The sequence below is a fragment of the Entelurus aequoreus genome, linkage group LG05 (assembly GCF_033978785.1).
Source record: "Entelurus aequoreus isolate RoL-2023_Sb linkage group LG05, RoL_Eaeq_v1.1, whole genome shotgun sequence".
In the NCBI taxonomy this organism is placed as follows: Eukaryota; Metazoa; Chordata; class Actinopteri; order Syngnathiformes; family Syngnathidae; genus Entelurus; species Entelurus aequoreus.
In genome coordinates, this window is record NC_084735.1 from 77,061,119 (window position 1) to 77,086,423 (window position 25,305).

Here is a 25,305-nt window from a genome sequence, read left to right on the forward strand (position 1 = left end):
ATCGGTTGATATCGGTATCGGTAATTAAAGAGTTGGACAATATCGGATATCGGCAAAAAGCCATTATGGGACATCCCTACTTTTCACAACACCTTAGTCCTAGCAATACCTATAAAAGACCACTAGATGGCAGCATTGCTCGGTAAACATTACACATCTATAACTCCGGAGTTAATATTAGCTAACATGTTTTTAAGACTACTACTCACTTGTCTTTTTGGGCGGGGCTCTTCCGTTCGCTGATGACAAGGGGGCGGGAGAGTTTCCGCCGCTGTCCCCTGGCGGCGAGCCCTTGTCCTCGCCGGACGGTCCCGCCGTCACTTTGAAGTCGCAGTTCTCTTTGGAGATTCGATACAAGTCCTGAGGCAAAGAGAACGTGTGTCAAAAATAACAATAACCGCTAAAAGGCGCCGAGTCTTACTTTGAGCTGGTGCAGGTTGGTGGCGCTCTTCCAGTCCTTGTCGTCGCGGATACGAGTCATGCGGGGGAAGCGGATGGAGATGCCGTCGGCCGTGTGCATCTCCGACTTGGAGAACTCTGCGCCTGTGATCTCCCACACTGGCGCTTGCTGCCACCACACAAAAACTCATCAGGAAAACACGCTGGTGCCTCGACTCGCATCCCCCATGTCAAAAACTACATGCTTTGTGTCGCCAAGTGAGTCATTTTACTGTCGTTTGCTTTTCTTTTTACACTTGTAGAAATCTTGCCTGCTACTACAAACTTTAAATATTTTAAAAGGGAGCCAGTTTTGACTCTGGAACAGATTAAATACCTCAATGCATTTTTACTATGAAGAAATGTTTGTTTAAACTACTCGGAAGTCACAAGGAGTGCTCCCCCTTAAGGGGACAGTAGGTAATTACAGCATAGAATGACTTCATTCTGGCTGAGATCTACAATACTGTTGAGACATAAATGTAAATGAATAAGTGTTTTGCTCGCTTAAAAAAAATTAAAATAATATATAATGTGTCAAACTTTAAAACACTTAACAGCTTTTGTTTTTGGGGTGTCACCATGTAAATATTTACATTTTTACTTTACTTTTATTTAATATTTGTTGTATGTTCTAAATTTCGATTGAGACTCACCTCAGGGTTTCTAATAAGAAAATCGGGATAGTAGTTTTTCACAATTTTCAGCCAGCCAGGGATTTTACTGGGGTCCTAAAAAACAGAATCAGAAAATCATTATGTCTTCTTATTCATATGCTTTTCAAATGTGGTCAGGTGACTCTTCTGAAGAAGACTGCAGACGGCAGTCGAAACATGTCAGGTAAAAATTCCATCTAATATACCGGAAATATGGTCTGATTACAAAAACACTTGAAAAGAAAATAGAAGAGCGAAGACGTTTTTCGTTTCATATTCCGGGAAGGCCGCCCTCTTTTGGCTGACCTTGCTGATTTTGATGACGTCCAGCTCTTTCTGGAGGCGAGCCAACATGGCGTCGTCGTAGCCTCCCGAGCACTTGGTGACCGTGCACCACTTTTTGGAAGCTGGGTCAAAGCAACCCATGAGGAAACTGGACATGATGCCCCCTGGTGGTGAGAGAGAGACATTTTACATTTAAAAATCCATTAGCTTTGTTCAATACTTGCCAGAGAATATTTGATTATAAGCGTTATTAGTAGGGATGTCCGATAATGGCTTTTTGCCGATATCCGATATTCCGATATTGTCCAACTCTTTAATTACCGATACCGATATCAACCGATACCGATATCAACCGATATATACAGTCGTGGAATTAACACATTATTATGTCTAATTTGGACAACCAGGTATGGTGAAGATAAGGTACTTTTAAAAAAAAATTATAAAATAAAAGATAAATAAATTAAAAACATTTTCTTGAATAAAAAAGAAAGTAAAACAATATAAAAACAGTTACATAGAAACTAGTAATTAATGAAAATGAGTAACATTAACTGTTAAAGGTTAGTACTATTAGTGGACCAACAGCACACACAATCATATGTGCTTACGGACTGTATCCCTTGCAGACTGTATTGATGTATATTGATATATAATGTAGGAACCAGAATATTAATAACAGAAAGAAACAACCCTTTTGTGTGAATGAGGAGGGAGGTTTTTTGGGTTGGTGCATTAATTGTAAGTGTATCTTGTGTTTTTTATGTTGATTTAATTTAAAAAAAAACAAAAAAACACAGATACTGATAATAAAAAAAACCGATACCGATAATTTCCGATATTACATTTTAACGCATTTATCGGCCGATAATATCGGCAGGCCGATATTATCGGACATCCCTAGTTATTAGAATCAGCATTTGTTCCTTAAATTAGCCTAAAATGGCAAACAACTTTGTTCTTTGTACAAAAACATTTTTCTTAAACTAATGTAATTCTTTGTGATATTTCACATTTGGATTTGCTGGCGTTTCCATGTTGTATTTTCATATTAGTCCACCAGATGGCCCTACTTTTTCCCCATTTAAAGCATGCAACAACATTGCACACCTTTTTTTGTTTTCCGATTTAAAACCCACAAAAAAATGTGTTATATTTGTTTCAGGCAGAAATAGTTTGAAAAGATTCATATTTTTTAAAATGGTTTAGATAATATTTTAAATAATAAAGCTGTTATGTAAGCATAGTGGCCTTCAAATGTTTAAAAGCTAAAAAATTAAATAAAAAAAAATCATGTTAATTTCAAGCTCAAACAGTTTTAAAGTATTGATACATTTAAAGTTAAAAATTGTATATTTTGAATTTGTATGCCAGATTTTGGGAAAGCGGACATTTTCGTTATCATTAATTGAGGATATGAGCTGAATTCACTGATATTTGTGTCATTGGCTTTGATGTGGTGCCTGATGATGTGGATTTGGGCAAGTGTGTTGGCGCTGGTGTAGGAGCAATAAAATCATAATTAATACACTTCCCAGCCAGCTCGGTGAGATGATGAAGTGCGCGGTGAGCCAACTTCCTGGGAGTTTAAACGCAGCACTAAAGCTGTCAGGAGGCAAAATGACGTAAAGTTTTACAGCGGGAAAACGACTCTGCAGCATTTGCGCTAATGAAGAAGCGGAAGAAGAAATCATTTGGCTTCTCAAACACACACACACACACACGCACCATTGGAGCCTTTGCCGTAGAAAGCCCCCAGTACCACCAGGTCTGCTGTGTCGGCCATGGCTCCCTCATTCAAGTAGTCCTTCTTAACCTTCAGCCAGTGGCGCTTGCCGGGTTCATAAGAGCCCTGACAGACACACACTTCATCAACAACACTCCAACTCTTTCTACAAGTCTACACTGACCTTCACGTCTTTAAGCACCAGGCCTTCAAGACCTTCTCTGATGACTCGAGTGATCATGTCAGCAAGGTCTCCTGCACGCTGTAACACGCACACACACACGTGTGTGTGTAAGTCTAGCCCAACAGTTTGTAGTGAAAAGAGTCATCGTGATCGGACTTACTGTGACGTGCTTCATCTCAGAGAAGAGGATTCGGTTGGGCACCACCACCATGTTGTCGTGCAGGAACTTCCTGCGTTCAGAAAGCGGCCTAAACACAATAAAAAACACTTTAACACTCCAGTATGACAACATTGTACACCTGAAGAGTTAATGCAACTTTTTCACTAATATTGAAGTATTGTTCCATAGCAATACTGATCCGATACAATAAGAATCATACATACTTGTATTATTTTGTTGTGTTTAAAGTTAGAAAAGGTTTGATCAAGTGAAATTAGTCAAGCAGAGGACAATGGTAGGCATGAAAAACCTTACTTATTTATTATTAACTTGGAACGTAACAGTATCAAATCTCACGGTATGATATTGTGGTATATGTCCCAAAAAAAACAAAAAAACTGGTGTTTGGCCTCAAATATATTTTCTGGATGAAGGTTTATGAGGTGGCGACTTGTCCAGAGCGTACGATGCCTTCCGCCCGAGTGCAGCTGGATAGGCTCCAGCCCCACCACAACATCGAGAGGGACAAGCGTTGGAAAATAGATTGAGTAGTTTTTCAGTTTCCTCATATTTCCCGCACTGTACATTTGTTTTTTGGGTGATTTCCCTCCGTGTGGTGCGACGTGACCGGCTAGATTTGTGTCTTGGAAATGCTCGAGATGAAAGCGATGCGCTTTGCTTTGCAGAATGCAGACTTTTCTTACTTTCGCCAAAGAGGTCATGTTTTCGCCAGGGTTTGTCCGTCTGTTTGTTAGCAACAAAACTCAATAGTTATGGATAGATTTTGATGACATTTCGACTGCAAACACACTTCCCTTCCTTCTTACGGCATTCCATGCCCCACCTCTGCGCAGAGGATTCTGGGAGATGTCATTTATTTTCAGACCAGGCCAAAGCTAAACCGCCAGAAAAAAACTACACACCAAGTTTTTGTTTGATACCGTCACGGCATTATTAAGAAGACTTTAAAACCGAAATACCGCGTCACAACCTTGTTATTGATGGTCTGGAATGGACTTATGCTGTCTTTAAGTAGAAATGGAGTGAGGATTGTTTTTTGGCGACAATAATTCATTAAGTTAAGCTTATGACGCGGTAAGTTGAATGATGCGGACACATTTGTTACCGGATACTTTCTGATACGCTTCTCCCTTGGAGACTTTGTATGTGTAAGTACAATGCAAATGTGCTGTTTTAGACTGCAATATTGTTCAATTAAGGACACTTATTACGCATGACTAGCTTGTGCGCTATTGTGTGCTTAGCTGTTTTGTAGCTGCTAGCTCCTAGTATGTTCAATGTTAACCTTTTGTAAATGACTTGACTAAAATACAAGAAAAGACCAAGTACTGTATGTGTCTTTACTGGAGGACATTTAGGTGTTAACTGGCTGTCCAGCTTTGGAGCATATCGAAGATTTTAAATGCAAACCGATATCAATCGATACTTGTTTTGCTCATTTTGGACCGATATCAATGTCAGATCAGACCTTGTTAACACAATTTTTAACAAGTGTAAAATAAAATACCATCAAATATATTTATATATAAATAGTAAATTACAATATTGTTTTATTTGCTTAAATTCCATTATCATATGCATAAAATCGATATCTAGAACTCCAGAAAATGATTGTGATTCCTTAAAATATATTTTTTTAATCTGAATGACAAACGGAAAAAAATTATACAAATATCAATATTTTATTTACTAAAATATAGATTCAACAATATAAAATTGTTAAGACTCTTTTTTTGGTGACTTAAAATAATAATATGTAAACATTCATACAATCAACTTTAGTTAATATTCAAAAATAAGATTTTTTTTAACTTAATCACTTAAAATGACAATATTAAAATGATTCTAAAATTGTAACAATAGAAAATGTAGACAGCTTAACCTACTTAAAAAAATATTACACAAAATAAAATCCAGGTAATTTGTGTAGGACACATTTTTGGCCTATATTAAAACTTTGTTAAAAAAAAAAAAACATTAAATGTATAAAAATTCAAGGCTAAAAACGGATTAATACTATTTTCTACCTTTGTAATCCATATATATAAAACTTTTAATTTTAACAACAGAAAAAGATTGTAATCCATTACAAACGTATTAGTTATTTTTGGAACATTACATTTTAAAATTACATAGTTATTCTACATAAAAAAATTATTAATATTATTGTAGCAAGTTATTTACTTTACGTGGCTACAATATGTTTATGAGTGTATTTTGCAGCGTATTACCTCTCCATTAGACTGGTGCCATTGAAGTAGATGCAGTCAAAAACAAAAAGGCACACTTTGGCGTCTTGAAAGGCAGCTTTCTAAAAGACACACAGGACATTAGGTTTTACCACCATGACTTTGGAGTGATCCCAAAGGTGCTAATTTGACACACATTCAGTGTACGCTGTTACCTTGTGCACGCCCAAAGTCCCAAAGGGCAGCGGCTTGCTGGTGTTGGTGTCGATGAGCAGCACCTCGGCGTCCAAAATCATACTGTGGCCGCCGGGAAACGCCTGAGGGATGTACTCTTTGAAGTGGGCCACCTGGAATGCAGATCAGAAACTTTTAATTGAACCCACATCGAATTGTATTTACTGGTGGCTTGCCAATATGGGGATTTGATGTCCCGCAGCACCCTCTAGTGGTGAGAATGAGCTAAGGACAATGTGAAGCCTGCAGTGTTTATGTCTGCATGCTGAGAGAACAAATGATACACCCTGGTGGGATGTGTCTCCGTTTCCTGCTGTGACAATCACTTGGGGGCGGCTAATCGTACAAGAGCATCACATGCAGCATGTGTTTGTGTGTGTTGTTGTTGAGTACTGACTTTGTGCGGTAACACAGGCTTGAGGCTGCGGCTAAAGTAGCTGAAGTTGTCGCCGTTCTTGTGGACCTGCACGCGCTCGCCGTCATACTTGATCTCCGAATACATGCCATTGGGGCATTTCTTCATGGCGTACTCGATTGACTTGCACGCCTCTGCCTGGGAATCAAAAATAAATAAATAAAAGACAGTCACAAAACCAAGAGAACATTTAGCTGTCAACGAGGGTTATTGTGTTGCCATTCTTTTCTTTTATTCCATTGCAGCAATATTGGAAATCTATGTCTAATCTAGTCCTTTTTGCACTTTGTAAAAAGGCATAAAGTTGGCCCGGAGGCTAACGTGAATTATGTTTGTGAGTCCACAGATGTGTTTTAAAAGTAATGTGTGCATCAATACATGTTTTGTAAATGCCTTCTTTGGCCCTCAGGCTATGTTTGAAGTTGGAATATGCAACTTAAAATCATACATCTGAAAAAGATGCTAAGCAACAATAGGAGAACAGGGCCTCATGTATTAAGTGTGTAGAGGCACAAAAACCTGGCGTATGCCCTTTTTCACAGCAGAGCTGAGCTGTATCAAGAGTGAACAGAACGTAGAAATGTGGGGTGCCTCATGCCAACTTCATGTTTCACGTACGCACATTTCTACATACAGTGGATACTTTGGCAACACACAGTCATAGTCGTTTTTCGTCAATGCATTTAATGCTCCATATTCATATTATAATTTGTGAGGGCTTCTATGAATTTAACTAGGCCATCATTTTTCCACCTATTGCTGTCACAATGTGTTCCTGTGACTCCAGCACAGCTTGGACAGCAGCCGCTGAGGATTGCGGCACAAATGGCACTGGAGACGGAGGAGGAACGGCCCGACTTTGTGTCACGTGGCTGCTATTGCAAGTAGCTTTCCTGTGTTATAATAATACATTGAGTAATCAAACAAGAGTCAAAGTCTTTTGAATCCTTTTTGATAGTGCTGGCATGTTTAAATTTAAAATATTTCAAACCAAATATTACATAATTTTCACATGAAACTCTAATCTGGCTGTAAGCAGGCTACTGTATAACATTGTGTTGTCACTCACCTCTTATAAAGAATTACTTATCATTGCAGCGATCTTTTCAAACAGGGTGCAGCAGGGCTGCACAATTAATCAAATTTGAATCCTGATCACGATTTTGGCAGCTACGATTAAATGAGGGTGATCGTCAGCGATAATATTTAAAAAAAAATAGGCTGAGCTGCATTTCAAATCAAGCTCGTTCACAAGTCAGCCAACCACCAGGGGCCGACCAATAGACAGTGCACTCATGTGAGAGCAAGTAAGAATGAGTGTAAGGTGAGAAGTTGAAGGTAGAAAAGCCAGGAGCTCCCAAAAATATTAGGAAAAATATATACATTATTACATCTGTCCTCCCGCAGAGTTACCCACAGGGAACCACAGGCACACATTTTAACCCCGGAACATGACCGCACGCCTCGCCGTTCTCGAGGCACTCCCGCTTGTTTTGTGAAACCCGGAAATGCTCCCGCGCGGATGAACCAACAACAAACGCCACAAGTTCCAGGGCAAAGCCGCGTTGGTGCGCACATCCAAACAAATTATCGATTTGCGGAGATACGTTAAGCATTAACAAAACTTCCTTCTTTCCTCAACCGCCATTTTTTGTCCGCACTGTAAAGCTGGTTGCTAACAGAGTGGGTTGCCGCTACCGGCGCAAAGCCCCAACGAACAGCTACAAAAGCAGGGGTGCCCAAATTACAGATGACTGTACCGTATACATCTACCGCTCAAAGACACGCCAAAATAACGGCTGTAATAACGTTTTGTTTGGCCAAAGACATACGTCCTATATATGCTGTGAGCAGTACAATGAACGTGTTCCTTAGTATGTAACTTTGGTGCTTAATCTTATTTTTTCACTTGTTTGCACTTTATAATCGCACACTGCAATGGCACATTTATTTTGGTTAGCCCTCTTTGTCTTTTGTACCGTATTTTTCGGATTATAAGTCGCAGTTTTTTTCATAGTTTGGCCGTGCGACATATACTCCGGAGTGACTTATGTGTGAAATTATCAATATTATTTATCTCATTCGCGTAAGAGACGAAGCAAATGTCAGCAATCGTCACACACACGTCAACCAATAAGAATTTGGCGGGGGCGGGTCATGGCAGAAGTGCATTGTGGGTCATGGGATGCTAACTGCTACAACATTGGCGGTAACTTATAAAAACTGAGAAGGGCGGAACGAAAATGGCACTGAAAAGAAAATCATATACTGCAGATTACAAGCTGGACGTAGTGAAATATGCAGCAGAAAACGGCGATCGGGCAGCAGAAAGAAAGGGAGCGGCGCATACCAGGAGCGACAACGAGGAAGAAGATTTCATCGGATTTAGCGATCAGGAGTCACAGATTGTTTGGTAAACGTTAGGGCTGTGAATCTTTGGGTGTCCCACGATTCGATTCAATATCTATTCTTGGGGTCACGATTCGATTCAAAATCGATTTTTTTTTCAATTCAACACGATTCTCGATTCAATAACGATTTTTTCCCGATTCAAAAGGATTCTCTATTCATTCAATACATAGGATTTCAGCAGGATCTACCCCAGTCTGCTGACATGCAAGCAGAGTAATAGATTTTTGTAAAAAGCTTTTATAATTGTAAAGGACAATGTTTTATCAACTGATTGCAATAATGTAAATTTGTTTTCACTATTAAATGAACCAAAAATATGACTTATTTTATCTTTGTGCCAATATTGGACACAGTGTGTTGTCAAGCTTATGAGATGCGATGCAAGTGTAAGCCACTGTGACACTATTGTTCTTTTTTTATTTTTATAAATGTCTAATGATAATGTCAATGAGGGATTTTTGCTATGTTAAAATTGTAACTAATATTGATACTGTTGTTGATAATATTCATTTTTGTTTCACTACTTTTGGTTTGTTCTGTGTCGTGTTTGTGTCTCCTCTCAATTGCTCTGTTTATTGCAGTTCTGTTGCTGGGTCGGGTTTGGTTTGGGAATTGGATTGCATTGTTATGGTATTGCTGTGTATTGTTTTGTTGGATTGATTAATTAAAAAAAAAAGAAGTTTTTAATAAATAAATACATTTTTTTTTAAAAATCAATTTTTTAAAAATGACAATCGATTCTGAATCCCACACCCCTAGTAACCGTATAGCATGTTCTATATGTTATAGTTATTTGAATGACTCTTACCATAATATGTTACGTTAACATACCAGGCACGTTCTCAGTTGGTTTTTTATGCGTCATATAACGTACACTTATTCAGCCTGTTGTTCACTATTCTTTATTTATTTTAAATTGCCTTTCAAATGTCTATTCTTGGTGTTGGATTTTATCAAATAAATTTCCCCCAAAACTGCGACTTATACCCGAGTGTGACGTATGTATGTTTTTTTCCTTCTTTATTATGCATTTTCGGCCGGTGCGATTTATACTCCGGAGCGATTTATAATCCGAAAAATACGGTACATTTATTTTATTAACAATACATTTTTATAGTTTCATTTTAAAATAAAAGCCAAGTTCACAAACGGTTTGTTTAAAATATAAAGTGCAATAAAATATGTTCTAATTAACTGTAAATTATCGTGATTTCAATATTGATCAAAATAATTGTGATTATTATTTTGGCCTAATCCTGCAGCCCTAGGGTGCAGCCCTACTTTATTTCCGGTCCTCTCGCCTGTTTCGGCCATCACATCCATCTTCTTCTTCAACTTCTTCCTGATGTCCAACTATTTATTTTTCATTTCAGTCTGTGTGCGGTTCTCGAGGCCAGCAGCATTGACAGTCTCACACACTTTATCCCACTCAAACCCTTTTTGTTCACTTGAAATAGAAGAAAGAAGCTCCTCCTACTGCTTGGCGGTAAATTGTGATTGGGCAGAAGGTGGAATCTCAGGCACATGGCAAATTTCAATATGATTTGCACATTTATAAGGGGGCATAGCTTGGGCTTGCCCAGCCAGGCCAACATGTGCAGTCAATTCCACCTTGATTGGGATGTAGTGTGCTTGGATCAGTGCGTGTGGACACTTGATTACATCTGGGTTTTTTTTGGCGTAGGGCGTTTTCTAGATTTGAGCGTATGCCAATTTTTAGTAAGAAATCCACACAGCTCTCAATAAATGACGCCCGGGGGCTGTTGGCTTATCCTAGTGGTGACTAAGGGCGCTGCTGCAAAGTGGACTAAGCTATCATTAGCGCATGTATCTCGTTAGCGGGACTCACCAACATGGGCTGAACCGGGGTCATGAGCGACGCCTCTATGGTCAACAGTTTCCTTGGTCCCGACCCGTTGGACGCCTCCTGCTGATTCTTCAGTACCCGCTCGATCACGTCGCCCAAATTTCGGGAGGCCTTGAAGGCATCGTAGGCGTTCGGGTCGACAGCGTCCAGCCTGACAAAAGTGGGAGGCATGCATAATCATTTTTATTTTTATTTTTTAGGGTTAATGTGTGAAAGGAGACACTTACACATGTTTTGCTCCTGAGTTCATCTTCAGGTCGTGCTTGATGAGACGTATGATGCATTTGAGGTCGTTGCTGGTGCATCTGTGATGGAAGAGGTTTCATTGTTAGTTATGTTCTGGTAAAAACCGATGTAGGCTCGCTTCATACGTTCTGTGGCGCTAATAGTCCTGCAGGCGCCGCCCATACCCGATAATCAACAAGTAACGAGGTAGTGATTAGATTACTTTTTGGCAACGTCCTCCAGCTCGCTCTGTTGCTCGTCCTCCTTGGTGAGCTGGGCGAGGCGGGTCAGCGACGCATCTACTTCCTGGAGGGTCAGGAGGCTCTTAGCCGACGGCGGAAATGCTTTGCTCTCGTCGAAGAACATCCGTACCGTTTCTGACACATCACCCTTAGAAAAAAAACAGAGTAACGCACAAAAATGTACATGTTTGTTTTTAGGCTTCATTTCTGCCATGCTAAACAGAATATAAATGTAAATATAAAGTAAGCTAGAGATGCTAACAGACATTTAAAAACATTTTTCACATTAGCAATACTGTGAATGCGTTTGTCTCAGCATTCACACGATTTTTGTTGTACAATAGCAAAAGTGTGAATGGTCATTTCTCAGCATTAACGCTTATGTTACTTTACAATAAACAGTGTGTATGTTGACCGATGCGAAAATACAGTCTGGCCCCGTTTATACTGCACACCAAATCTGACTTTTTTGCCCTAAAGTGACACCAGTGTTTCCCACACATTCATTTATTTGTTGCGGCCCGTCACGAAAGAATTAAGGCCGCCACAAAGAAAAACAACAAATAAAAATTAAATTTTAATTAAAATTTTTTTTTTTTTTTTTGTGTCCTGTCAAGCTTCTCAGGCAAATCATATAGTTGATGTAGATGCCCATATCAGCTGTTCAGATTTACTTTACAAAAGAGAAGTGTAGGATCAAGATTTTTGGAGCTCTTTGTTCAGTGGATCAGATGTTTGATGAAGCTTTGTGTCTATCTACCACCACTACTGTTTATTTGTTACTGACTGTGGCAGGACACCTCTGCCTCTGTTTCACTTTATGTTGCTGGTAAATAATATGGTTGTAGTAGTAGGCTAATGTTCAATTATTTAGTATGCACTAATTAAAGGGGCAGAGCTTTAAGAGACATTTTAGCTTTTATATTTTTATAAGATATATTTTTTGTAAAACCACAATTAATAAATATATTTCAGTGAATAACTTATTGTTCAAATCTGTATATAAATATGTACATAAAGTGTTGTAAACTAATCGATGATGTCATGGTGACCACGCCCATAGCCACGCCCCCACCGCCACAGGTATCTTGGCAGTTTATGGGAAACACTGGACACAGATTGATTTTTTTGCCAGTTTAAACGCTCCAAAGTGCTTCAGATCTGATCTTTTTGCATAGTGTCAGGCCACATCAGGAGGTAGTCCAAATCCGATTGGAATCTGATCTTTTCAATTGTGACTTCAGTCTAAACGCAATGCAACCTGAATGTGACCCTAATGTGACTTTTTTGTCAGCCTTGGGCGAGCTATGTTATTAGTGTGCACGGGGAAAGATGCAGCCCGCCAGCGGATGTGGATACTTCATCACAACATCCGGTTTCGGTGAGCAAAGTCTGTTTTGGACAGCAGGGTTTTCTGTGCATCACTAGTGATTGCTCGCCGTCTGTTCGCTGTTGCGAAAAAGCTAAGTAGCGCTCTATCTGTGTGCTTTTAATTGTTCTACAGCTTTCTTTATCACTTCTCAAACATTTTTAGTGGTACTATTTAACTTGCAAATCACCCGATCTCTGTCCCACCACCCTTTCCTCAGCTAGCTAGCTGCTAAGCTAGCGCGGAGAAAGGCAGCGCCGGTCAGTAAGAAGCTACTCCTACAGACCGCGACCACTTCCCTGAGGACAGCAGGAACTTCACTCGGTGACAGAAAACACTGTGAGTAATGGCTTCCTGCGCGTCTTGCACCATACTCACGGAGAGGTTGGCTCTGCTAGAGGGCCGTGTCCGCCAGTTAGAGCAGAGTAATGTCGTAACTTTAGATGTTGCGGACACATCTGCTAGCGTTAGCTGTAGCGAGCTAACTAGCCCAGCTTGTAGCAGTCCTAAGCGGCCTACAAGCTACGGTGTACCGGTTGAGACGCATAATAGATTTAGCTCTTTAGCTAGTCCTACACCCCAGTCTACCGGGCACCACACCTTAGTTATAGGGGACTCCATCACCCGAAACATAAAGCTTAGCAAACCAGCCACAATAAAGTGTATCCCCGGGGCCAGAGCACCTGACATTGAAGCTAATCTTAGGGAGCTAACTCGCAACAGGCCTAGTAAACACGTACGACAGGCTAATCGCACCACTAATTATGCGAATATAGTTGTACACGTTGGCTCCAATGACACTAGAATGAGACAGTCAGAGATTACAAAGAGAAACATAGCCAGGACTTGTGATCTCGCCAGAAAGATGTCCAGGCATCGAGTAATTGTCTCTGGCCCCCTGCCTGCGAGAGGCAATGATGAGAGATATAGCAGATTAGTCTCGCTTAACAAGTGGTTGGCTAGCTACTGTAGGACGCAGGGACTAACGTTTATTGATAACTGGCCCTCTTTCTGGGGCAAACCAGGCTTGCTGATGAGAGACGGCCTTCACCCTAACCAGGAAGGCGCCATCATCCTGTCTAGAAACATAGACTACTATTTAAGTCTCACTTGACTGACTACACTAGAGCAAGCCCGGTCACAGGCAATTACAATGTCTGTTAGTCCGGGTGAGGAGTCAGTTAAGCTAGAACTAGCCAGCGCCAGGCTGGATAATCCATGTACGCATAGCAATTCTCTTAGAATAATACACAATTCACATAATGTTTTTTCTGTTGTGTCTGTGTCAGGGGTGGACATGCATTCTACTGAGGTGGCAAATTATGATATGTCCAGTCTATTGCAGCACCAAGCAAACAATCGGAAAATTCCCGTCATATCAATTCCTAGATATGGTCGAAACTATTTAAAGTGCACTACGCATAATAAACGCAACATTGTTAATATTGCCACTACGGATAATCTTAACAAAAACTCGTCAAAACAGCCCAATACCTATAATATGGGCTTTTTAAACATAAGATCATTGTCTCCCAAGGCGTTATTGGTTAATGAGGTCATTAGAGACAACAATCTTAACGTCATTGGTCTTAGCGAAACCTGGCTCAAACCGGACGAATTTTTTGCGCTCAATGAGGCATCTCCTCCTAACTATACGAATGCGCATGTTGCCCGCCCTCTTAAAAGGGGAGGGGGTGTCGCACTAATATACAATGAAAATTTCAACCTTACCCCTAACCTAAATAATAAATATAAATCGTTTGAGGTGCTTACTACGAGGTCTGTCACACCGCTACCTCTCGACCTGGCTGTTATCTACCGCCCCCCTGGGCCCTATTCGGACTTTATCAGTGAATTCTCAGAGTTCGTTGCTGATCTAGTGACGCACGCCGACAATATAATCATAATGGGGGACTTTAATATCCATATGAATACCCCATCGGACCCTCAGTGCGTGGCGCTCCAAACCATAATTGATAGCTGTGGTCTTACACAAATAATACATGAACCCACGCATCGCAACGGTAATACAATAGATCTAGTGCTTGTCAGGGGTGTCACCACCTCCAAAGTTATGATACTTCCATATACTAAAGTAATGTCCGATCATTACCTTATAAAATTTGAAGTTTTGACTCTTTGTCAACAAGCTAATAATAATAATAACTGCTATAGCGGCCGCAACATTAATGCTGCCACAACGATGACTCTTGCGGACCTACTGCCTTCGGTAATAGCACCATTCCCAAATTATGTCGGCTCTATTGATAAACTCACTAACAACTTTGACGATGCCTTGCGCGAAATTATTGATAGTATAGCACCGCTAAAGCAAAAAAGGGCCCCTAAAAGGCGCACCCCATGGTTTACAGAAGAAATTAGAGCTCATAAATTATCATGTAGAAAACTGGAACGCAAATGGCGCGCGACTAAACTTGAGGTTTTCCATCAAGCATGGAGTGATAGTTTAATAACTTATAAACGCATGCTTACCTTAGCTAAAGCTAAATACTACTCAAATCTCATCCGCCTCAACAAAAACGATCCTAAATTTCTGTTTAGTACAGTAGCATCGCTAACCCAACAAGGGACTCCTCCCAGTAGCTCCACCCACTCGGCAGATGATTTTATGAATTTCTTTAATAAGAAAATTGAACTCATTAGAAAGGAGATTAAAGACAACGCATCCCAGCTACAACTGGGCTCTATTAACACAAATACGACTGTATATACGACGGACACTGCCCTCCAAAATAGTCTCTCTATTTTTGATGAAATAACATTAGAGGAATTATTACAGCGTGTAAGTGGGATAAAACAAACAACATGTTTACTTGACCCACTTCCTGGGAAACTTATCAAGGAACTGTTTGTATTATTAGGTCCATCAGTGTTAAATATTATAAACTTATCACTTTCCTCCGGCACTGTTCCCCTAGCATTCAAAAAAGCGGTTATTCATCCTCTGCTCAAAAGACCTAACCTCGATCCTGACCTCATGGTAAACTACCGACCGGTCTCCCACCTTCCGTTTATTTCCAAAATTCTCGAAAAAACTGTTGCACAGCAGCTAAATGAACACTTAGTGACTAACAATCTCTGTGAACCTTTTCAATCCGGTTTCAGGGCAAATCACTCTACGGAGACAGCCCTCGCAAAAATGGCTAATGATCTATTGCTAACGATGGATTCTGATGCGTCATCTATGTTGCTGCTTCTTGATCTTAGCGCCGCTTTCGATACCGTCGATCATAATATTTTATTAGAGCGTATCAAAACACGTATTGGTATGTCAGACTTAGCCTTGTCTTGGTTTAACTCTTATCTTACTGACAGGATGCAGTGCGTCTCCCATAACAATGTGACCTCGGACTATGTCAAGGTAACGTGCGGAGTTCCCCAGGGTTCGGTTCTTGGCCCTGCACTCTTTAGTATTTACATGCTGCCGCTGGGTGACATCATACGCAAGTACGGTGTTAGCTTTCACTGTTATGCTGATGACACTCAACTCTACATGCCCCTAAAGCTGACCAACACGCCGGACTGTAGTCAGCTGGAGGCGTGTCTTAATGAAATTAAACAATGGATGTCCGCTAACTTTTTGCAACTCAACGCTAAGAAAACGGAAATGCTGATTATCGGTCCTGCTAGACACCAACATCTATTTAATAATACCACCTTAACATTTGACAACCAAACAATTAAACAAGGAGACTCGGTAAAGAATCTGGGTATTATCTTCGACCCAACTCTCTCGTTTGAGTCACACATTAAGAGTGTTACTAAAACGGCCTTCTTTCATCTCCGTAATATCGCTAAAATTCGTTCCATCTTGTCCACTAGCGACGCTGAGATCATTATTCATGCGTTCGTTACGTCTCGTCTCGATTACTGTAACGTATTATTTTCGGGCCTCCCTATGTCTAGCATTAAAAGATTACAGTTGGTACAAAATGCGGCTGCTAGACTTTTGACAAAAACAAGAAAGTTTGATCATATTACGCCTATACTGGCTCACTTGCACTGGCTTCCTGTGCACTTAAGATGCGACTTTAAGGTTTTACTACTTACGTATAAAATATTACACGGTTTAGCTCCAGCCTATCTCGCCGATTGTATTGTACCATATGTCCCGACAAGAAATCTGCGTTCAAAGAACTCCGGCTTATTAGTGATTCCCAGAGCCAAAAAAAAGTCTGCGGGCTATAGAGCGTTTTCTATTCGGGCTCCAGTACTCTGGAATGCCCTCCCGGTAACAGTTAGAGATGCTACCTCAGTAGAAGCATTTAAGTCCCATCTTAAAACTCATTTGTATAATCTAGCCTTTAAATAGACCCCCCCTTTTTTAGACCAGTTGATCTGCCGTTTCTTTTCTTCTCTCCTCTTCTCCCCTGTCCCTTGCGAGGGGGAGTTATATAGGTCCGGTGGCCATGGATGAAGTGCTGGCTGTCCAGAGCCGGGACCCCGGGTGGACCACTAGCCTGTGCATCGGTTGGGGACATCTCTGCGCTGCTGACCCGTCTCCGCTCGGGATGGTTTCCTGTTGGCCCCGCTGTGGACTGGACTCCCGCTGATGTGTTGGATCCACTGTGGACTGGACTTTCACAATGTTATGTCAGACCCACTCGACATCCGTTGCTTTCGGTCTCCCCTAGAGGGGGGGGGTTACCCACATATGCGGTCCTCTCCAAGGTTTCTCATAGTCATTCACCGACGTCCCACTGGGGTGAGTTTTTCCTTGCCCGTATGTGGGCTCTGTACCGAGGATGTCGTTGTGGCTTGTACAGCCCTTTGAGACACTTGTGATTTAGGGCTATATAAATAAACATTGATTGATTGATTGATTGAATAGTGCACAAATAATGGCTATATGTAATATATAAATATATATTTTGATTCAGAAGAAATAACGATTGTTGAAGGACCGGAATTGACGCTGTGGCACATTTGCTTACATGTGAGTTGAAAACTAAAGCTAATGTTGATCCGCGCTGATGTCCGTGTCTCCTCTACTTGACAGCCATAAAACAATATACAGATCCATTAATACATTATATCACTTTAATTTCTTTTTACGTTAAAAAAACACACATTTTTAAGGTGTCGCGACTTTTATTTTATTTAGTAGTAGTAGCGACTTCCTTGTTCATTTATGGAATTCGGTCAACTTCCTTTGTTGTCACTTTATCGAACTGCCCATTCAAGTGATGTCGAGGCCACATTTGGAGCCTGTGCGCATTTACACTGCAGTCTGATAAAGATCACATTTTACTTGCAATGTAAACAGTCGGCTGGGAAAACAAATCTGATTTCAAAAAAATCTGATTTGGTCCACTGTGGCCTACAGTACAAATGTAGTATTTTATGTTCTGTACACATTAGCAATACTGTGAATTAAGACAATTTTTATGGTGTAATAGCATTCACACTATTTTTATTGTATAGCAGGTGTGAATGCTGTGAGACAAAAATTCACACTTTTGCTATAAAACAATGAAATATGTGAAAATTGAGAGGTGCTAAAAGATAGGGTTGTCTTCAAATAGTCAGAGATCTGATGGTTCGATTTGACTATCAACCTCGTAGTGGTTGAGGCACATAGCCGTAATCCCCCCACTCTTAATATGCAAACAATGGAAGCATGGTGGAGGTATTCATACTTCCTCCAAACAAACTGTTTGGGATTTGCACAACTTGACGTTTTTCTAACATGTGAAGTCATCGAATATCTCCATATATGGTATAGTTTTACCCAAAGAGCTTTGCGCGTGTCCGCCATTGTAGTCTGACGCTGTAGTCAAAAAGTTCATTTTTTTTCTCTATCCTCTTGTTGTGGGGCAGACTGGCTTGTAGATGGACATGCATCTTCCGCTTTTGCCATTTCTATAGTGCTCATTTATATTTGACAGTAGACTCCATATGGAAGCACTAAAAACTAAAACATGGCTGACGGGGAGAAGACGCTATAAAAGTGGAGGCACGTAAATAATACCGCCCACAAAACTGAAGAGAGGGTCAAACATAATCTATGCACAATTTTGACCAAATAACCACCATTACATGTTATGTAGCCTAAAAGGAAATGTTTAAATCCATCCATCCATTTCCTACCGCTTATTCCCTTCGGGGTCGCGGGGGGCGCTGGAGCCTATGTACAAAAAAATCATATGACCCCCATAAAAAAGCCATATATTCAACAGATCATCGACGACAGACAGAATCTCATCAGATTTGACCATGAAAATCTTAAATCAAAAACCGCCCTAACAGAAATTATTTTCAAGACACATTAGCAATAGTATGAATACCCATGTCTCAGCATTCACACAATTGTATTAGTATAGCAAAAAGGGCTGCGAATCTTTGGGTGTCCCACGATTCTTGGGGTCACGACTCGATTATAAATCTTTTTTTTTTTCGATTCAACGCGATTCTCGATTCAAAAACTATATTTTTCCGATTCAAAACAATTCTCTATTCATTCAATACATAGGATTTCAGCAGGATCTACCCCAGTCTGCTGACATGCAAGCAGAGTAGTAGATTTTTGTAAAAAGCTTTTATAATTGTAAAGGACAATGTTTTATCAACTGATTGCAATAATGTAAATTTGTTTTAACTATTAAATGAACCAAAAATATGACTTTTTTTATCTTTGTGGAAAATATTGGACACAGTGTGTTGTCAAGCTTATGAGATGCAAGTGTAAGCCACTGTGACACTATTCTTTTTTTTTTTATAAATGTCTAATGATAATGTCAATGAGGGATTTTTAATCACTGCTATGTTGAAATTGTTACTAATATTGATACTGTTGTTGATAATATTCTTTTTTTTTTCACTACTTTTGGATTGTTCTGTGTCGTGTTTGTGTCTCCTCTCAGTTGCTCTGTTTATTGCCGTTCTGAGTGTTGCTGGGTCGGGTTTGGTTTTGGAATTGGATTGCATTGTTATGGTATTGCTGTGTATTGTTTTGTTGGATTGATTAATAAAAAAAATAAAAAATTTAATAAAATAGATTTTTGAAAAATGAGAATTGATACTGAATTGTACAACGTGAGAATGGCGATTTGAATTCGAATCGATTTTTTCCCACACCACTAATAGCAAGTGTTACTGCTAAACGACAAAAAAAAATCACACTTTTGCTATTATACAACAAAATGTGTAAACAGTGAGAGATGCTAAAATACTTTATGTCTCAGCATTCATGCAGTATTGAGGTGCAAGTGAAACAGTGCAAATGCACAGGAGCAGCTTATTGCACGAGAGTGGCGTTTTGGGAGGACCAACCTTCTCCAGGTCGCGCACCATGTCGTCCTGGTTGCATCTGAAGATGCGACTGAAGAGTTTGACAATCTGCTTGTCGTTGAGGTTGTAGACACTTTTGACGACGCCGGGCAGCAGCAGCTTCACCGTCAGGTACAGATTTCCATGGAACTTATCTACCGTTGCACACAGCGAATAGAAACAATTCACTTTGGATTTAAATTATTTTTAAATTACTTGTCAGTTTTCGCCGTGCAAACCTCCGCCCGTGCCCTTCCGGAGGAACTTCTCGATGATCTGTGTCTTGACGTTGTAGCTGTTGTTCTCAGCCACCGTTGCACACAGCTTCCGGAACTCTCGAAGGAGGCAGTCCTTGTGCTGGGGATCGCAAAGCTGCGCGGCCAAGGTGCTGCCTTGGCTGGCTTTGGCAGGCGGGGAAGAGAATGAGGAAGGGGAGGAAGTGGAGGACGACGGCCCACTCGAAGCGCCTGCCTTCGCAGCTGCATAGGACACGCAAGGGGTTACGCTTTCCAGAATGGACTTGTCGTCTTTCGGGAGTTAGAAGTGTCTTACCGGTGAAGCCTGAAAACTTTCGTGGTGCGTTTGCTGAGGGGTCTACTAGGGGAGGGGACAGGAGCGTGCCTGACGTGTTTAACTTGGCCTGCACCTTCTTTTTTGGCGTGGAGTTGACTTTAGCCATCAAGTCTGTGATACATGAACAACAAGAGAAACTTTAAAAAAAATACATGTTATTGGATGAGAAGGTGTCTCCAAACTTTTGACAGCACAATAATAAATACAAGCAACCCCTAAAATGTGCATAATTTGGACTTTGACCTAAAATACGCCAAACAAAACATCCAGTCTTAGTCACTAGCATTAGTTTAGAGCTAGAGTGGGACATGATTAGTTTTTTCCAACCACTGGAACAGAGAAAGTGATCGAGTGTGAAGGACAGAACTGGAGAAAGAAATCATCAAAATCATGACAGACCGTGTAGCCGATTTTGCGAGGCGGTGAGTGTAGCCCCATACAAAAGCAGAAAGTCAGCGATAACGCAGTTGAAATAATATCTTTTAACAGCGGACATTTATGCATGAAAATATAGATAAGCTGCTGATGTGACGGAAAAGCAGATCAAAGAATATACCGTTGAAGTCTGTTCTCCAAGATGATGAACATAATTACATTCCTAAAACTATTGTAGTTTGTACCACATTATATTGTAAATTTTTTCAACAATATTTCATAACTAAAAGTTTGTTTTTCTTTTTAAAATTCTGGTGTTTTTTGACTGATTTCAATTTCAAAGCATTGATTTGAGTTACAAAGTCAATCATAGATGTAAATGTATTTCCAAGTTACGTGTTTTGTACCCGAGACATGTTTATTGATGAGTTCCTTGTCCTCATCCTGCAGCTCCTCCCAGCCTTCCAGGTCGGTGATGTCCTCGATCTTCTTGGTGGTGGCCCGGGCACGCTCCAGCTTCTCAAAAATGCACTTGACGTGGTACCACTCCTTCATCTCGCCCGCCGACTCGCTGAAAGGGTTGGGCACGATCTTGCCGATGCGTGTGATGCCCTTGCCGATCTTCTCCTTGCACTTCTTGCATCCCGCCGTGCCGCGCTTGGCGTACTCTACCAGGAAGCGCTGGTCAGACATGGCGGGCTGGGAGAGGCGCAGACGTGGGAAAAGCGGGTCGTTACGCAAGGGCAGTGGCGAGAACAGATGGTGGACCTTCCGGGTGTGAGCAGACGGGGGTTTGAAATATGAAGAGGCTCTGAAGAGATGAGCGGTGAGGGGTCGTAGGTTGAAGGTCTTTTTTGCTAATACGATGAGCGACCGCTGCATCAGCAAGTCAAATTACAACCTAAAGAGGGGAGAATTCATGAATGCATGAATGTTGATAAAATACAGAACATGGAGCGAAGTATACAACATTGTGAAGGAAACTTGCAAAAAAGATAGTGAATTTACGACGTGCCTCAACTAGGAAGGTGCTAGGTGCTGATATGTTTTTAAATAATGTGTTTGCCTTATTTACACAAGTGAATCTAAATTGTGGATATATTGTGCAGGTGTATTTCATGTTTAAAATGCTCCAACATCTCAGTTGTTAAGTCATCAGCATAACGTATGTTAGTGGCTAAAAGTATAAAAATATAATGTTAAAAAAACTAAACAATTTTAAAGCGATGTGTAAATATGACTACAAGTCGGCTAAAGCTAAGCTAACAGATCGGCTAGCATTGTTGCCTAACACACGCTCACTCACTACGATACAAAAACAACAACTAGAACCACATGCTACACACATATCGACAATATTTAGGCGCTTAATTTATGCGTATGGACAAGTTTGGCCACTGTACCTTGTAAACGTTTGGCAAAGTGCAGGATCTTTGCTTAAACCGTGGTGGCTTCGTGTCATTGTTGCAACGACGTCAAGCCAGCTTTGAACGGACAGTCGCGGTATGGCCACTTCCGGTTTGAAAACGTCGAAGTGGCGGCTGTGCCTTGTTAAAAACTTGTTATAATTAGCTGCCGGGTATTGCTGGTATAATAAATTCATAATCATGTATTTTAAACCAGACAGACCGCATAAAGCCTGACTAATTGTTCACTATACTTACTTTATTATGAAGTGTACACCATTTACTTCCGGTACAACTTCAGCACACGACGTGCCCTTTTTTTAAAGGGCCAGCCAAACAAATGGACGGCGACTAGTTGGCGCATGCTCCGTTTCGATCACCCGCTCGCATGCGCGACTACGGCAGCCATATTGGAGCGGTACACGTAGCCACATAGCATGCATGTTATAAGTTGGTTTTAAGTGGGATTGCTTCATGATTGATTTTTGATTGATTGATCGAGACTTTTATCAGTAGATTGCACATTTCAGTACATATTCCGTACAATTGACCACTAAATGGTAACACCCGAATAAGTTTTTCAACTTGTTTAAATCGGGGTCCACGTTAATCAATTCATGGTAAACAAAATGTTGTTTATTAATTTTGTTGAATGCATTTCACTTTAAATATTAGGATTACAGTTAAGATTCTCTCCTGAGGAAATCTTTCAGCAAAAAAACGCTTGTGTCATTCTCGCATGACAATTGCTTCCTCAATGCCCTGTTCTCCTCCTCCAAAGTTAGGTTTTTCTGCAATATTTTGGAGTTTTTCTCAAGCACTTCCAAGTACTGCGTCAGGGCAATTTCCGCCGCGTCCCACAGTCTGAGTTTTTCCTCCGGGATGACGCGGACCATATCCTCCCAGAAGGCTTTATCGGCGTCTGCGTCCCAGTCCAAGCGATGGCGTAGCGCCGAGCTCCTTATGCAGTGCACGCGGTAGCTGACAAAGCTCAGGAAAGCGGGAAGGACGTTGTTGGGCTGGATGAGTTCAGAGGTCACGCTGGCCGCGATTCCATCGGCCTGGTCCGCCCGCTCCTTGTGCTGCTCCTCGTACTTGAGGAGGAACGACACCAGCCTGTTGAGGTCGTCAGCGTAAAAGTCGAAAGCGTTGAGGAGGGCCAGCATCTTCTCCGCTGTCCGGTGGTCGGTCTCCAGCAAACTCAGGTTGTCGCTGGTGTCGATGAGGAAGCTCAGCTCGTTGCACAGCAGCTCCAGCAGCGCCGTCATCGTCTTGGCGTCCACCTCGGCGACGCTCTCGGCGTACACCTGCGCCGCCATTTCGAACTCGTCCTGCGGCTGGATGGGGTAGCAGCGCTCCATGACGGCCTCGGGCCTCTCCCACGTTAAGCCCAGGTGCGTACAAAGGTGTGAGTCGGCGGCAAGGGCGCTCTCGGCCAGCAGCTTCACCTCAGAAACGAGCATCTGCGACATCTCCACGAAGGTCTGCGCGTCGCTGAGCGCGAAGTGCTTGATTTTCTTCTGGATGCGCTTGTGCTGCGCCATGCTGCTCCTGATGTCCTCCAGCAGGTGCTGCTCTCGCCTTTGGAAGGTGTCCTCCTCAGTGGAGATCATCTTCATGATGTCGCTCAGCTGCACTTTCAGGGTGTTGACGCGCTTCCTCAGGAGGTAAATGACTTCAGGTTTTTCGTCGCAGCTGAGCTTCCTGGCGTCCAGCACGGCCCGCTTGCCCTTGATCTCCTCCTGCTCCCTCTCCAGCTCGGTCAGCTTCATGTCGATGGCCCGCTTGGCCGTGGTGCACTCGTTCTGGGCCAGCTCCAGCTTGGGCATGGCGTTCTCGTACTCGTCCATGGCCGCCTTCCTCTCCTTCAGCCACTCTTGAGCTTTGGCCCGCAGCTCCTTCTGGTAGCTGTCCCACTCGCTCAGGCTCTGCGTCAGAAAGACGTCATGCGGGCTTTCGATCTGGCCCAGCTCCTTGTTGTCCATGGTCATGCGCCTCACTTGGTTCATGCGATCTATCATCACGTCCAGCGCTTCTGTCTGCTTCCTGAGGTCGATGGAGTGGCGCTCGCTTCCGTCCTCCCACTCTCTCTGCAGATCCGCTATGAGCTTCATCTTGTATTCCATCAGTTCTGAACAAAAGGTCTCCTGCCTGTTCAGAGCTTCCAGAAGATCCGGTAGGTTGGTTTTCTTCTCGGTCTGACGCCACCCTTCCTTAATTTCCTCTAGTTTCTCCTTGCTGAACACCCTGGAGTTTTCTATCCGCTCCAGCCGCAGCCGGATAACTTCCTCGGACTTGGTCCGTCGCAACGATTGCTTGGCGTCGGCCGCCGTCTGGAGGTCGGTGAGGAAAGCCAAGAGGTCTCGGTGCAAGTAGATGACTTTCTTGGCCGTCATCGCCTCTTCGGCGGCGTCTGCTTGGGGCTCCTCGTGGGCCGTGGCACCCTCCTGATTCTGCATATTTGATCAACTTAGCAACAAATTTAAAACTACCAGATCCTACAGATCCAACACAAATACTTTAGGTGATGTTGACATCACAATGACAAATATGTCAAAGGTAGTACTTTTCTACACGCCTACAAAGTCAAAGTTGCGTCACTCTGTGTGTCACATGACATCATTTGCATCACAGCCTTGACATAGTTATGTTATGAAAAAGGGAGAACAAAGTGAAATGAGAAGGGCAATATTTCGAGTATCACCATCATCTCCGGGTAAGGATACACGATAGTGTATTACATCATGCTTAAAGGCCTACTGAAACCCACTACTACCGACCACGCAGTCTGATAGTTTATATATCAATGATGAAATCTTAACATTGCAACACATGCCAATACGGCCGGGTTAACTTATAAAGTGCAATTTTAAATTTCCCGCTAAACTTCCGGTTGAAAAACTCCTTTGGATATGACGTATGCGCGTGACGTCACGACAGCAACGGAAGTATTCGTACCATACAAACTGCTCTGTTTTCATCGAACAATTCCACAGTATTCTGGACATCTGTGTTGGTGAATCTTTTGCAATTTCTTTAATGGACAATGGAGACTGCAAATAAGAAAGTTGTAGGTGGGATTGGTGTACTAGCGGCTGGCTACAGCAACACAATCAGGAGGTTGTGTTGTGTTTGAGCTGGATAGCAGACGCACTACCGTGAGTACAGCTTTGGCTTCCAAACATTTGATCGCTTGCCCGTACGTGCGTGTCGCTATGTGCATGTCACGTACGTAACT

At 41.8% G+C, this 25,305-nt stretch overlaps 2 protein-coding genes across 2 annotated transcripts in view; both read right to left on the minus strand.

Moving 5' to 3' along the window:
• The window catches only part of lig3 (ligase III, DNA, ATP-dependent), a 33,882-nt gene extending 11,667 nt beyond the window's left edge, over nucleotides 1-22,215 (minus strand). The window contains exons 1-18 of the mRNA XM_062048946.1: nucleotides 22,065-22,215; nucleotides 21,069-21,562; nucleotides 20,266-20,397; nucleotides 19,953-20,192; nucleotides 19,717-19,868; nucleotides 11,036-11,202; nucleotides 10,815-10,892; nucleotides 10,570-10,738; nucleotides 6,291-6,446; nucleotides 5,875-6,006; nucleotides 5,702-5,781; nucleotides 3,450-3,537; nucleotides 3,290-3,367; nucleotides 3,108-3,231; nucleotides 1,401-1,543; nucleotides 1,095-1,169; nucleotides 422-568; nucleotides 210-360 (exon numbers count right to left, since the gene is read on the minus strand). Of these exons, the coding sequence (XP_061904930.1) occupies nucleotides 210-360; nucleotides 422-568; nucleotides 1,095-1,169; nucleotides 1,401-1,543; nucleotides 3,108-3,231; nucleotides 3,290-3,367; nucleotides 3,450-3,537; nucleotides 5,702-5,781; nucleotides 5,875-6,006; nucleotides 6,291-6,446; nucleotides 10,570-10,738; nucleotides 10,815-10,892; nucleotides 11,036-11,202; nucleotides 19,717-19,868; nucleotides 19,953-20,192; nucleotides 20,266-20,397; nucleotides 21,069-21,543 (2,587 nt within the window). The 5' untranslated portion in view covers nucleotides 21,544-21,562; nucleotides 22,065-22,215. The remainder of the gene's footprint in view (nucleotides 1-209; nucleotides 361-421; nucleotides 569-1,094; nucleotides 1,170-1,400; nucleotides 1,544-3,107; nucleotides 3,232-3,289; nucleotides 3,368-3,449; nucleotides 3,538-5,701; nucleotides 5,782-5,874; nucleotides 6,007-6,290; nucleotides 6,447-10,569; nucleotides 10,739-10,814; nucleotides 10,893-11,035; nucleotides 11,203-19,716; nucleotides 19,869-19,952; nucleotides 20,193-20,265; nucleotides 20,398-21,068; nucleotides 21,563-22,064) is intronic.
• Nucleotides 22,216-22,750: 535 nt separating this feature from the next.
• LOC133651049 (dynein regulatory complex protein 1-like) lies at nucleotides 22,751-24,526 on the minus strand. The gene has a single exon (XM_062048950.1). It carries the CDS (start codon nucleotides 24,524-24,526, stop codon nucleotides 22,751-22,753), a length of 1,776 nt encoding a protein of 591 aa, XP_061904934.1.
• Nucleotides 24,527-25,305: the final 779 nt, after the last annotated feature.

What these genes read in the sequence shown, in the direction of transcription:
- LOC133651049 (XM_062048950.1), bottom strand. Translation starts at nt 24,526, where the DNA reads ATGCAGAATCAGGAGGGTGCCACGGCCCACGAGGAGCCCCAAGCAGAC.